Genomic DNA, 12,869 nt, shown 5'->3' with positions numbered 1-12,869 from the left:
ATATTCTCTATCATTTTGTCAAGTAGAAATGGCCGTCAGATAAGCACCTCGAAATGCCGCACACTGCCTCAGCTCGTCGACTGAAACTGCTCACGCTAGGCCTGTGACACCGGGTAATCTTCCCAGGCAAACTACCAGCAGAAGGGGGGGGGGGGGGGGATCAAGCGGATGCTTGGGGCGAGCACTCGTGCATTACCAACCTCTGCGGCTTAGGGGCAGTCATAGTCAATCCCAGATGTCCCTCACGTATACAATTCAGTATTAACTCGTGAGTTGTATCATGGCAGTCCAAAGGCCCAAGCTGCTGCTGCTGAAATTCCAGCTCCACTGTCAAATCCATCATACCACCGACGTCCTTTGCAGTCCATTATACGGCCGTATAATCTACTGGGCGTAGTAGGTCAGATCAGATAACGGCCTGTAAAGGAAACTGGCTGGCCAAGCGGGCCATCGAAGGGGGGAACTAAAAAAGCTCGTTCGTTATTCCCAACCATCGTTGGGACACTAGTAATCTTCATTAGTGGCGCTCGGTTTAGAAGGATGGGTATTCTCACACACATACTCCGTCCTGTAATCGGTCTTATACCATATATAGGCTCAGGGATTGATATTCAATGAATAGTAAATAGAATTATATATAATGTTTTTTTCATTCATGCTGGTGCTGCCTCCGGGTGGTTATATTCGTTGGCTGCGTGGAGGGATTGTTGAAGGTGGAGAAAACCTACTACCATGAAGCTGATTATATAGCTTTATGGAGACAAATGAACAGATTTTTCAAAGAGAGGGCTGTTAAAGAGAGAACAGGCAAAGCTGTCAACAAGAGGCAAACAAGAGTTAAGACAAGCACTGCTCAAGACCCAAACAACTATTGGAACGCTGGATTGCTCCTTCGGCGTAGTCGACAATAAAAAACCCCGTATAGTTCATGGATTTAACTAATGTACTATATACATTTAGTCGTCCTTCACTAGTGTGATGATCCGGGTTGCATATAGCTTAGTCTAGCATAGTCCTCACCATTAACCTGAGTATCTGAATAGACGCATGTCTGCCACCTCCTACTCCCTCGGACCTAGAGCAAAATTGAACTCCTTCAAAACTGGCGAAAGCCTCCATCTTGCAAAGAGCTGCCCGTTCTCTACTAAGATCCGCCGTAGCACCTCCCCCCTCTCCGCCTCTGTAGCAGGCCACACAGCCTCCCATATCCTCACATATGGCTCAACGACCCCCAAGGCCTCTCTCAGCCACCTCTCTGCCCTCCCCTCCCCAATCCTTCCTATCCCCACTATCCCTCTCTCTAGTTCCTCCAGAAAAGCTTCCCTCTCCCGCCCCAGCTCAACCGCAGCCCGCATGACCCCAAGCAACATATGCGACCACACTATAAATTCCAACTCCCCCACCTCCGCTTTCACCCCCACCGTCTCCTCCACTGCAACAGCAGCCAAAAACTCTACCTCCTCCTCACTCCCAACCTCTCCCTCCCACCCCCTACACCATGCCTGCGGCCCCACCCCACCATCTGGCAACCCACACCACATCACCTCACTCTTCCAGACGCCATCCCTATCCGGCTCAGCAACCTCCCTCCTCGCCGCACTCGCCTCCCATACCTGCGCCGAGTACTTTGCTTCCCACGCGTACATATCATACGCTCCCTGGGCGGCCAGTATCCCGAACATATTCGGCCCCCACGCTTCCCGGGAAACTGCCTTCGCTGAGCCAGATCGGCCAGGGTAACCAAGCCCCATATACTCAAGCCAGAAACGGGCTTGCGTCTCCGAGTAGGGTGCCACGCTAGGGTGGGCCGTACGCAGGCGCGTGATAGTCGTCTCAAGCGTGCTGAGGGCTAATCTAGTGAGAGTCGCGAGCGGGAGGGAGGGCTGCCTGCGGTGCGTGCGCGCGACGCTATAGGCCCAGCGGGGGAGTTTGGTGGCGAATGTGGGGGGTCGCTGGCGCGGCAGCCCCAGCGGGGAGTCAGAGTCAGGTAGGTCTTGGAGGTCAGGCAGGCGGTAGAACCGCGCTGTGGTGCGCTGGGTAAGGAAGGTAGTAGAGTAATAAGAGCGCCATACAGAGGAGTGGAGGAGTGCGTGGTGTGTGGTGTAGAAGGACTGGAAATCATCAGGAGAGGGGAAGTCGCCCTCAAGTTGGTCGGTGGAGCGGTAGATGGCTGCTGCGAGCTGGGCGAGGTAGAATATATCCAGGGTACTGTGGGTTATCAGACTTTCAGTGCTATAGCCCGGAGAATTATAACTTTGGAACTTACCGGTTAAACCTCAACTCATCCTCGCCGAACGACCATCCATGCGCGTGCAGCTTCTCGACAACCTCAGAGACCCCGTTGTCGAGCCACAGCCCCTCGTCCATATAGATAAATGCTATCTGCAGCACTTTCTCGTGGCAGTCCACCGGCACCACGCCGCCTTCGGCGTTAGCGAGGAATTCTTCAGCGCTCATGGCGAACCCTCTGATGGGTAAATGATGATGACCGCATATGAATTTTAGACCCTCACTCGGTATTTAAGCGTCAGGATGTAAGTAATCCGTCCTAAGAGCAATATGCACGATGTGCGGCCAGTTTACAACCCCGCTTCCATTGAACGCTTCATAGGCTTAAGGAGTTTTGGATCAATTGCCTTAAGCCCAGGGGTTGCTGGTCGAGAGATCAGAGGAGAATTAGCTGTGGAGAAGCCTGATTTAAAGCTGCTTCAGCTACTCGAGCAGAGACTGTCGGACCTTTTTGCACAAATCCTTTTGAGGGTCCTCTGTGACAAACGACTTAAAAATGCGGGGTAGCCAAGAATTTCTTGGTGAACATTTGGTCATCAAAACGCTGAGTTGGAGATGGATGTTTGGCGCAATGATATCTACACTGATAGGACAAGTACCATTCCATGCACTCATAACAGAATCTCATTCATACTTCTGAGCCTTGTGAGACTTCTGAGCGCTTCATTCGTAATTCTTTAAGGTAATAAAATATGTTGGTATCTGTAATATGGTATGAAGGAGACTACTTACCTTTCAATATAGACCTGGCAATGACTTGAAGGGCAGAGCCAAGAGCAATGGGCCTGATAATGTTCGGGGAATGTTTTGAATCACGATGTGCAAGAATCTGTGAAACTGGAGCAGAGCCATACCATTCTACCTAGTGCGTCAGTCCCCAGGCCTTACAGTCAAGTTGGAAGTACTTACGTTCAACCTCCACCTTTAGGCCAACTTTCCCAAGTGGGTGGTATATGGCAAGCTTCAAGCAGAATCGGGCAAGCACATGTGATTGTTGTAGAGCCAGGCGACTTTCAAATTCAGCGCCTGATAACAGACGGAATAATTACCCATGTTGAATGGTCTCTATGATCCTCAACTCCCAAATCCCTTGAAACAATCATCCATAGCGGATGCTATCTATGTCAGTGTCTGTCAATTTGTTTATCCATGGCAACCGAGTTAGAAGCTAGAAATAAACCATTATGATATATCGGATTATCCCAAACAATGTCTAATAAAGTAAAATTGAACTCGATCATATGTTTCATGCTCCCCTGGATACAGCCTTATGTTTTCATGTGGTGTTCGGCCCGCGAAGCCCTAGTTCCAGCCACTTATACCAGCAAGGGAGAAAAACAATTACAGCACCACACTGCATCATTGAATTGGGACCATTGACAATTTTTGGGACACGCCCTGCTTTTTTATTGCGTACAGAAGTCATCTAGGGTAGCAATTGTTGGCAATTATTGCCTTGGGACCCAGTGTGGAACTTGCACGGGGATGCGAGGCAGAGCCCAGATTGTGACATTGTAGGTCCGGGGTCTGGCAAGACATACAGGACTATAGTTGAAATTGTTACCATGGAGATGATTGCTAGTTGAAATTGAAACATTAAAAATTGAAACAGAAGACGATCGGGTGTGAGACCTGGTGAGACTTGGGGAGATCGCGAAAAGGCCAAGCTTTAGGCGATGGATGTGCTGGTGATCGGGCCGCGAAACAACTCAACCATCTCCATAATAGTTCCTCGAATTTTGATTCGATACCATTTTGACTGTGATTCATCAAATTAATACTGTCTGAGTTGAAAATCTGTATTTTAATTCATCCCTATTGGCCTGTCAAGTGCAAAGCTCGACGTGGTGGCTGGGGTGGCTGGGAGACGTCACCCAGCACTATGGCAGACAAAACCCGCTGGGCAGCGATTGCTGGTCCTCAAAAAAATCCCTTCGCATCTCAAGGGCGTCGAGGAATGCTTCTAGATTGATTATAGTTGCGCGTGGGATCAATAACCAGCCAGCATGACGAACCCGATGCGAAACTTCAGCCTGCGCAACGTTAACAGTACGTGCATATAAGACCCCCCGCCCCCATTGTCTTCTTAATTACAGACATCGCACAGCTTTCAGAAGACTCAAGTCAACTGACTCCTATATAGCAAGCAAGCCGCAACTTGCCCGGACAGAATCTCAACAATCCGAGGCTGCATCAGACGACTACTATTCATTCTCAGATCGAGCTCCTTCTAGTCCTGAGAGTCTAGCAACAATCATGCGATTCAGGACTCCAGACTCTCATGCACCATCACCCGCCATGTCGCAGATAAATCTTGCTCAAGAAGATCGCGAGTCTCAACGCCCACCAACGTCCAGCACAGTCCGGTTTGTAGACGACAGACCGGGTCAAATCAGCCCCATATCCGACAGGTCAAGATCAAACGAGGCTTCTCACAGATCTCCCAGTGACTACCCGGGACCAGCCCCAACTCCAGGCTTGGACGATTCACCATACGTCCGGTTTGCAATCGATCAGCTCACGCAGGACAGAACTCGGGGTGTCCAAAGGACAGACTCTATTTCCACCACGACGACAAGTGACTATCCAACTGATAGACTTGTATGGGATGAGGGACTCGGTTATTTTACCCGCACACGCACTCCCATTCGACATGACACGCCTCCAGTGAGACCATCGTATACATCTCCTTCGCCACAGGCTTTGCCACAAAGGCCAATGTCAGTGGACCCCGAGTCCTTCATGGCCGTTGATGCGCCGGAGCATAGCTTGATGTATCCTTCCTTGGACTACTTGCCTCTCGTTCTGCGGCCGTGGGCTTTGGCACTCACGATATTTTGCTGTCTGGCCATGATGGCGGCTATAGTGTTTTGCAATGTTTGGTCCCGTGGCGAGAACGGGTTATGGAACTACCTTCGTCAAGGTGACTCGAGGTATTTTGTGCTTCAGTTCCTACCACAGATTGCTGCTGCGCCTATCATCATCTGGTCATTCGTCATTCAGGCTGCAGTATATCGCATAGCACCTTTTTCTATGATGTCAGCCGAGCGCAAGGAAGGCCTCGTAATGAATCGCCTACCTATCCTCTCGAAAAATTTCATCTTCCCCGACTTCTCCCATTTCCGACATGGTGAGGCCTTGTTCGGATTCTCTCTGTTCACAATTTGGCTTTCAAACTTCTTCGCCATCCCTCTTCTCAGCTGTCTTTTCCAGGCAAAGTACTATGTCATCGACGGAGAAGGTGTTTGGAAATGGGCTTCAGTTCAATCCGTGGGCTGGACATTGGTGGGATTATATGGTGTTTTGACCCTAGGTCTGATGATGCTTTTCGTCCGTTTCCTTCGTGGTCGGTCTGGCTTGATGTGGGATCCCGTTAGCCTGGCAGATTTGGTCTCGATCATTCAGCGATCAAACATCCTCCACGACTTTGAACATTCCGAGACAGTCCCCTCGGTTCAAGAATCCCTTGATCCCCGAGTCCTCCGACTGGGCTACTGGAAACTCTCAAGCAAGACCGAGATTTTCTACGGAATTGGCGAAGTAGATGCTCCCGTGCGCACCCCATCTCTCCACCAGACCGGCAAAAGCCGAGAGAACCAGCCAAACGGACTCGCCGAGGTTTGCTTCGATATTGAGCACAACGGTGGACTCGCCAATGATCCAAACGAACAGCACCTATACTCTCCATCTGCCCGTTATCGCTGGACACCTTGGTTCCTTCGCAAAATCCCAGTGTTTGTTTGGATTATCATCGTCTTCGCCCTCTTCGCCGCTTTTGTCGCCGTTAGCTTTATCAACAACGCCATCGTGAGCGGCTTCCCTCCTAGACTTCCAACACTCCCATCGACAAGCGCATTCTCCGCCTCCAATTTTGTATACAGCTTTATTCCCGCATTAATCGGCAACGTCCTCTTCCTCGCCTGGCAACCTGTCGACGTATACTTCCGAGCTCTCCAGCCATACGCCGAGCTCTCATCCCCCAGCGGCGCATCTGCCGAACGGAGCATCCTACTCTCCTACCCATCCTCCTACCCGATCCAAGTCACCATCCAGGCCATCATCAACCGCCACTTCAAAGTTGCATTCATCTCTCTCATGAGCCTACTCTCCATCGGCATCCCCATCCTCGCCGGCGGCGTCTTCATCGCCCTCTGGTTCCCCTCTCACGACGAAATCCGCATTGCTGCCTTTTTGCCAGCATTCTACGCTTTGATCGGCTTCTGTGGCTTATATGCCATATCTTTCGTGGCAATCTGGCCGGGTCGTCGTCGCTATCTCCCACACGATATCACCACCTTGGCTGATCTGATGAGCTATCTTTATCAGTCACCTCTCCTGTCCGATAAAATCCTGCGCGAGCCCAGGAGCAAGACTGACCTCGTCACTCGTCTTATTGTTGCTCCGCCCTCCGACCGCCAGCTGCCTTTGTATGGCTTTGGCATCTATGTCGGGCGTGATGGTAAGGAGCATCTTGGTATCGATCGCTTCCATCGCCCTGGTCGCACTGATATGCTCATTACCACGGGTAATATGAAATAATTTTCCTTGACGACTTTTTGGATAGCATCTTCCGCGATGCTATTATGATTTGCATATTTATGAGCATATATTGACGATTTCTTTTCGAAGCGCGCTGAATTATGAACATATGAGAATGATTTTTGAAATGTTTTTGAACGATTTTCGGTTTGGTCTATTGTTATGTTGACAGTTGCATACTCGGCGTTTTTGCATATTTTATATACTTCCGATTTGATTGGCGTTATGTTTTGGTAATACATAGAAGATAATTCATTCAATAACAGTCTAGATCTACAGTTTCCTTTTGAATTCATCGCTCAAGTACTATACTCGGACAATACTTAGACAAAAAAGTTCCTCGAATTTCAACGCATGAGAGATGTGAGAACTTGTAAAAAAGACACAATTATTGCCGAATTTCTATCATGGAATTAGCTTTCTGCCCTATTCTTCTATGGCAATTGCTATGCAATCGGCATATTCAATGAGATATCCGAGTCAGCCGATGACCGAGCCCTAAAAACACCGATTATCCTTCAGCCTCGTCTGCGTTGTAGCTATTTGTTGCTTCACATCATTCCAGAACGGGAAATTCCTATCCAGGTTGCCTATTTGGTAAAATGGCGTCGTTTCACAGACGGATAAGTCCAATTTCCACCAAATTGTTGAGTGTCAACAATGAAGGCAGAGCCAACATTAGAAATCCTCAGTGAGAATCTGGTCACGTGTGAATCTGTAATGTCGTCTCCGCCTCCGCACGGATTTGCTTCATTCACGCGAACAGCAGGACAACCCCTCAGATACTGTGCTTTGAGGTACCTTACCCTCGCGGAAGAAAATCATACCCAATTATCCTCTCCGTTTAATCTTTCAACCCTCGATCTTTTGCCATTTACTATTTTCCACCCCCATCCAGCTCTGCCTCGCATCACCAACAAAACAATCCTCACTCTCTCACACACCGCGCATAGCAATGGTCTCACTATTCGGCTGGGGCTCAAGCCCAACTTCAACCCCGGAGTCGAGCCAACCAAAGCCTCAAGAAAAGCCGACACCCGATGAATCCGCGACCCCAGCACCAACACAAACACAATTAGCACAACCACCCTCGCCACAAACAAACACAAACCTCAAACTCCTCTTCGGAGGAATGACCTTCTTCGCGCTGTCGGTATTAATCACACGCCGCGCCTTCCATAAAAAACGCATCTCCTGCATCCCACCATTCTACACAAGCTCGACATACCACCAACCGCACTCGAACTCGGCAGGCGATGCATTCGAAGCTCTGAATCTGGCGACTCTCAATGTGATCTCATTTGGACTGATGGCTGGCGGTGCAGTCGGGTATGCCTTGAATATTAATGGACTTGAGGATATGCGGAGATTCGTGCGCAATGGGTTGCAGGGTGGTAGTGACACGCCTGTGAAGAGTGATGAGGAGCTTGAGACGGAGGTCACGGAGTGGGTTACTAAGATCCTTGGTGATAAGTTTGAGAAGCAGTTGGAGAAGGAGAAGATGAAGAGGGCGTTCCGGGAGGAAAAGGAAAATCAGGATACTAAAGAGAGTAACTGATTCTGGACTCGGAATACTTACCTTGTACACACACACACACCACTCCTTACACTCTACTCATGATTTGATACCAACTGTACATTACATATATGCATTTACTGGGCGTGGATTACCGGTTACAATGGAATGGAATGACACCCGAAACGGGTGCCAGCAAGTGTACTAGTACAGGTTCATTAGGTCGTCATCTTACATGGGATCGGCCACTTTCGTGGCTTAAAAGTTCATCGTATCTCCTCCTCTTCCTCCCCCCTCACTCTCACTTCATTCCCCCCTCACCTCCACCTCGTACATGCAACCGTCCTGAATTGATCAGGAACGGTCCATGTCCTCGTAGCGCTGGCGCGCAGTGTCCTTGGTCTTCTCCAGGAACTCCTCGTAGCGGCCCCTGGTGTTGCGCCCAGCTTCCTCGGTGGCTTCGCCCAAGCGACTTCCTTGGGCGCCCAGTCCCACGCCCTGGGCATAGATTTCAGTGGGAATCGGCTCGGTCACGCCGGTTCCTTGAGCACCGAGGCCAGATCCCTCGGTCCAGCCCATCTTGTTGAGGAGGGAGGCTCCGATCGAGGTAGTCTTCACGGGAGTCTCATCCTCTTCTTCTTCTGGGGCGGGGGCCTTCTGGCGGGCATTGGTATCATCACGTCCGAATGCCTGGCGACGTTCCTTTGCGCGGTCTCGGTATTCTGGAGCTGGAGCTTGTGGGGCTTTGGGGGCCTCCTGCACGATATCCTGGGCGATACCCGCCTTCTTAAGCTGGGCCAAGGCCCACTTCACAGCCTTTTCATCTTTCAGCTCCTTCTGATGGTATTCACTGTTACGGTCGTGTGCGTGGAGCTCTTCCGGGGTATCAAACTTGCTGAAGCACAACAGGCACCAGTTCCGCTTTTGGTCGGCGAAGGATCGGGGTGATGGCGGAATCCAATATCGCTCCTCAATTTCGTCGCGGTATGCGTCCTTACTGCCTTCGTAGTTGGGGGTTGGCATGGGAATGATACCATAAATAACTAACCAGCACATGCCGAGGATTCTCAAGTTGACATCCTTCAGGTTTTCGCGGTGAATATCACTGGCGTACTCGTGGTATCTGAGATGTCCCTCATCAACAAGATCTTGCATGCACAAGAGGCAGCGGAGCTTGCCCCAGTCTGCAAATGATGGAGTCGGTGCAGCAACCGAGTCAGTCACCGGGGCAGCGAGGTCAGTAGCCGGGGCAGCAAGGTCAGTGGTTGGAGCTGCTGGGTTCGAGCTCTCTGCGGGGTTTCCAGCATCATCTCTGTTGATCCCGTGTAGCTCAGCGTGGCGTTCACTCCAGAATTGGAGCTGGGGTGGCATTGCAAGCTTCTTGGTACTCGCACTGGTTGTGGCATCGGTCTTTCTCTTTTTCCCCTTATCGGAATCCTTTGTACCCTTGGCTTGACCGTCTCCATGGTTGGAGTTTGTCTTATTGGCTTTCTGCTCCTGTGCGGCATCGTCTTCTGCTGTCGACAGCACCAGTTCTGTCACGTATGCCTCATCATCCCAGTACATCAACTTCAGAGAGGGGTTGTTAGATGGGCTGAACGTGTAGTAGCTAGCACCAGATGGGGCATTCATGACAGGAACAAACACTCCGCCATGAATGTAGGTGACCAACACCGGCTTGGAGGAAATGGTAAATTTCTCGAAAGAGTTGAGTCGCATCATCGCATCTTGTGCATCCTAAAATGTGAAAGATTAGGGAGAGAAAAAGAAAGTAAGGGGATGAATATAACAAGCGTACCTTAATTCCCGCAAATTCTGCGAATCCGTAACGCCAGCTTGCATTGGTTTTGCGATCACGTACAAGTAGCACGCGGCGCAGAGAGCCTTCACGGGCCCCCAGGTTGCTGTCACCAGTGGTCGAGGCTACCTTTGATCCCTTCTTTTGATTATCAGGGGCACTGTCATTGTTGCCGGAGGGGCGATACAATTTGGAAACTCCTTTAGCAAGAAGCTCCTCAGTGACAGATGCCTCCAGGCCACGGATCAGGAGGAACTGGGAAGGCTGAGTCTCAGGAGCGACATCATTATCACCATCGTTAGCTATCTTGGGAGCCGGAACTCCAGCGGGGCCAGAAAGATCCATGTCTGCTTGGATGGTTTAATGTTAGAAGGAAGAGTTGTGTGAAGGGTGGTGGTGGTGTACGTACTGGGTCGTGGATCACTGCACTTGAAACAATGTGTACGTGTGGAAAAGTTGAGAACGAGACACTGATTTTGTAAGCGCAGAACAATACACGGGTAGGTAACTGGGTACCCCTCCGATCTGGGAAAGCAGGTTGCCTGGGGCCACCGCGTTGACTTACCTTCCTGCAGTTCCAGTCACTTGCACGAGGGCGGTCTTCTCTCTCGCGGCTGTAAGCAATGCGCACTTGCGTACTTCGGTCGTTGGTAGGACCATAAAAGAAGATGTAAGGATGGTTGCGTTCAACAAATTCGCGTGAGGCGTCAATCGTGTGAAATCGCAGGAACCCTAGTCGCCGCGACAACTCTGTCGAACGCAATATCAGGTTAAAACGATGCAAACTCTTCAAGCGATCTTCCCCTTTCACATACTCGTCTCTCGGTCACGAATAACCCTAATTTTATCTAGGCCGTCGGTGTGATAAGCATTTCGGAGTTCGGCTGCAACCTGTTCATGAATAAATGAGGGCATTGTCAGCATTTGTATTCAATAATGCAAATATTCAGATGCCAGTGTTGATAACTCACATGTTCTTCTGCCATGTCCGCCGGAAGTCCATCCATCATCACTTCTCGGCTGACCTGCCCCATATGGGGCTGACCTCGACGAGGGCTGCGACTTCGGCTTGGATTGCCGCTCGCACTTCGGTAACCCTCACGGTCACGGTCTTTGTATGCGTGTCTACCCCTATGAGGAGATGAGCGCGAGTTTCGACGGCGATAATCATCGCGATCATGGCTTCTATAGCCTTGTCCAGATTCTCGGTCTCGGGAGTACTCGAGTCTGCTATCGGCTGCGAGTCTTCGAGGCGAGCGTGCGCGATCTTTATTCATCGATTCAAATGACAATCAAGTTAGCCACAATTCCATCAATTGGAGAAATTGGTCCTGCGACGAAGGCGTGTATAGTCTTATACACCATTGACGTGCGGGGAGATGCTTACCAGGCGAGCGAGATCGCTCACGATCATCATACATGCGACCATCGCGATCATTTCGCGAAGGAAAGGGACGATGGCCCGACCCGGAAGCAAATTTCTCATTCCGATACGGAGGCGCCATAATGGATGAGCATTTGACAAACAATGAGCAAGAAGATGGATGTGTGGAACTGTGGAAGTGTCACCGACCAAACATCCAGAATGAACCTTGGAAAGAAACCTTGGAAGCTACGATAACGGATAACGATAAGGGATCTATGATCATCTCCAGGACTATGGGACTTCGCCTTCGGAGAAAGTATACTCCGCCCCAGTTCAGTTTGGTACCTACCTTCCACTCCCGAAGTCATGGATGTCACTCAATGATGAACCACTCAAGGATGAACCTTTCACTCAGGGATGAATCCATGCAAGACTATCCATGCAAGACTTTGCTATACTTTTTCCAGTCTGTATACCGCCTTTTCCTCCTTTTTATGTTGTTTGATTGGTTGAATTGTGCCTTACCGACTACAGGTACATAGTTCTGCCAGCCATACCCCATCTGTTTTTCTATAGCTGTACGGAGTAGTGTATATACATAGGAAGTAGTACTAATTTTCTATCATTTACTTGTATATTCATTATTTATTCATTATACTTCGTTATATCATATATGTATATTCATTTACGCCTGCTATCTGCAGAATATTTGCCTCTCATTGGCTGCTGAATCTGTAGAATGCAATACGGTTCTCGGAGTAGACCATTTGCGCACCCATCAAAATCACTCCGTACGTATTTGCTTATTCACTATTTGCTTTTATTTTTTACTTCTTTCCGTAGGTTATTCCCAATTATAAGTCCATAATCATACAAATTTTAGTGTTTATACACCTTACCGTTGTTATACTCGCCCCTTATAAACTTTTTTTTTGCCCTAACTCCTATAGTGGAAAATTCACTAGTTATAGGTCACCAACTAACTGGCTAATATATGCTTTCTCTTCTCATCTACCTCACTTGCAGTGCTTCCGCAAATAATTATCAAATACCACTTCTCTAATCAAAGATGATCATCGAGGTTGTAACACACAGCACGCTTTTTACCGCTTCGTGTACACATTCGGATTACACCCAAAAAGACCTTTCAAGAAAAAAAAAAAACACACTTGGCGGCAATTGTCAAAATAAATGTATATGTTGTAGAGTAAAAACTAGCCCACCAAGAACCCCTCAGCTGAGTTGCATCATCGTACATACTACCCATTATTACGGAGTATCCAGTTCTATTATCATCCAGGTGGAGACGATCCACATCGTGTGGCTTCTGATTCAACAGATACAAACTGTATTCCAAAGTA

General features: G+C 49.3%; 5 protein-coding genes across 5 annotated transcripts; 2 read left to right on the top strand and 3 right to left on the bottom strand.

Annotated features, from left to right (window-relative positions):
* Positions 1–1,061: 1,061 nt before the first annotated feature.
* N7455_007931 (uncharacterized protein) lies at positions 1,062–2,457 on the bottom strand (the record flags this gene model as incomplete). The annotated part of the gene is made up of 2 exons (XM_040962457.2): positions 1,062–2,208; positions 2,267–2,457. 2 exons carry the CDS (start codon positions 2,455–2,457, stop codon positions 1,062–1,064), a joined length of 1,338 nt encoding a protein of 445 aa, XP_040807106.2.
* A 460-nt stretch (positions 2,458–2,917) lies between these two features.
* On the bottom strand, positions 2,918–3,342 carry N7455_007930 (uncharacterized protein; the record flags this gene model as incomplete). The annotated part of the gene is made up of 3 exons (XM_065605763.1): positions 2,918–2,991; positions 3,199–3,315; positions 3,339–3,342. The coding sequence occupies 3 exons, from the start codon at positions 3,340–3,342 to the stop codon at positions 2,918–2,920; spliced, it is 195 nt and encodes a 64-aa protein (XP_065460712.1).
* Positions 3,343–4,226: 884 nt separating this feature from the next.
* N7455_007929 (DUF3433 domain-containing protein) lies at positions 4,227–6,828 on the top strand (the record flags this gene model as incomplete). Its single annotated transcript, XM_040962454.2, has 2 exons — positions 4,227–4,338; positions 4,433–6,828. Exons 1-2 carry the CDS (start codon positions 4,296–4,298, stop codon positions 6,826–6,828), a joined length of 2,439 nt encoding a protein of 812 aa, XP_040807100.2. The 5' UTR covers positions 4,227–4,295.
* A 955-nt stretch (positions 6,829–7,783) lies between these two features.
* N7455_007928 (uncharacterized protein) lies at positions 7,784–8,386 on the top strand (the record flags this gene model as incomplete). The annotated part of the gene is made up of 1 exon (XM_040962462.2): positions 7,784–8,386. The coding sequence occupies one exon, from the start codon at positions 7,784–7,786 to the stop codon at positions 8,384–8,386; it is 603 nt and encodes a 200-aa protein (XP_040807104.2).
* Positions 8,387–8,698: 312 nt separating this feature from the next.
* On the bottom strand, positions 8,699–11,647 carry N7455_007927 (putative G-patch domain protein; the record flags this gene model as incomplete). The annotated part of the gene is made up of 7 exons (XM_065605762.1): positions 8,699–10,081; positions 10,143–10,489; positions 10,552–10,612; positions 10,708–10,892; positions 10,958–11,033; positions 11,114–11,409; positions 11,530–11,647. 7 exons carry the CDS (start codon positions 11,645–11,647, stop codon positions 8,699–8,701), a joined length of 2,466 nt encoding a protein of 821 aa, XP_065460711.1.
* Between the last annotated feature and the right edge of the window lie 1,222 nt (positions 11,648–12,869).

This window comes from Penicillium solitum (assembly GCF_028829755.1).
Source record: "Penicillium solitum strain IBT 25940 chromosome Unknown utg000005l_segment0_segment0, whole genome shotgun sequence".
Taxonomy (NCBI): Eukaryota; Fungi; Ascomycota; class Eurotiomycetes; order Eurotiales; family Aspergillaceae; genus Penicillium; species Penicillium solitum.
The sequence above is the reverse complement of the archived record's forward strand: the minus strand, read 5'-3'. Positions and strand labels throughout refer to the sequence as shown.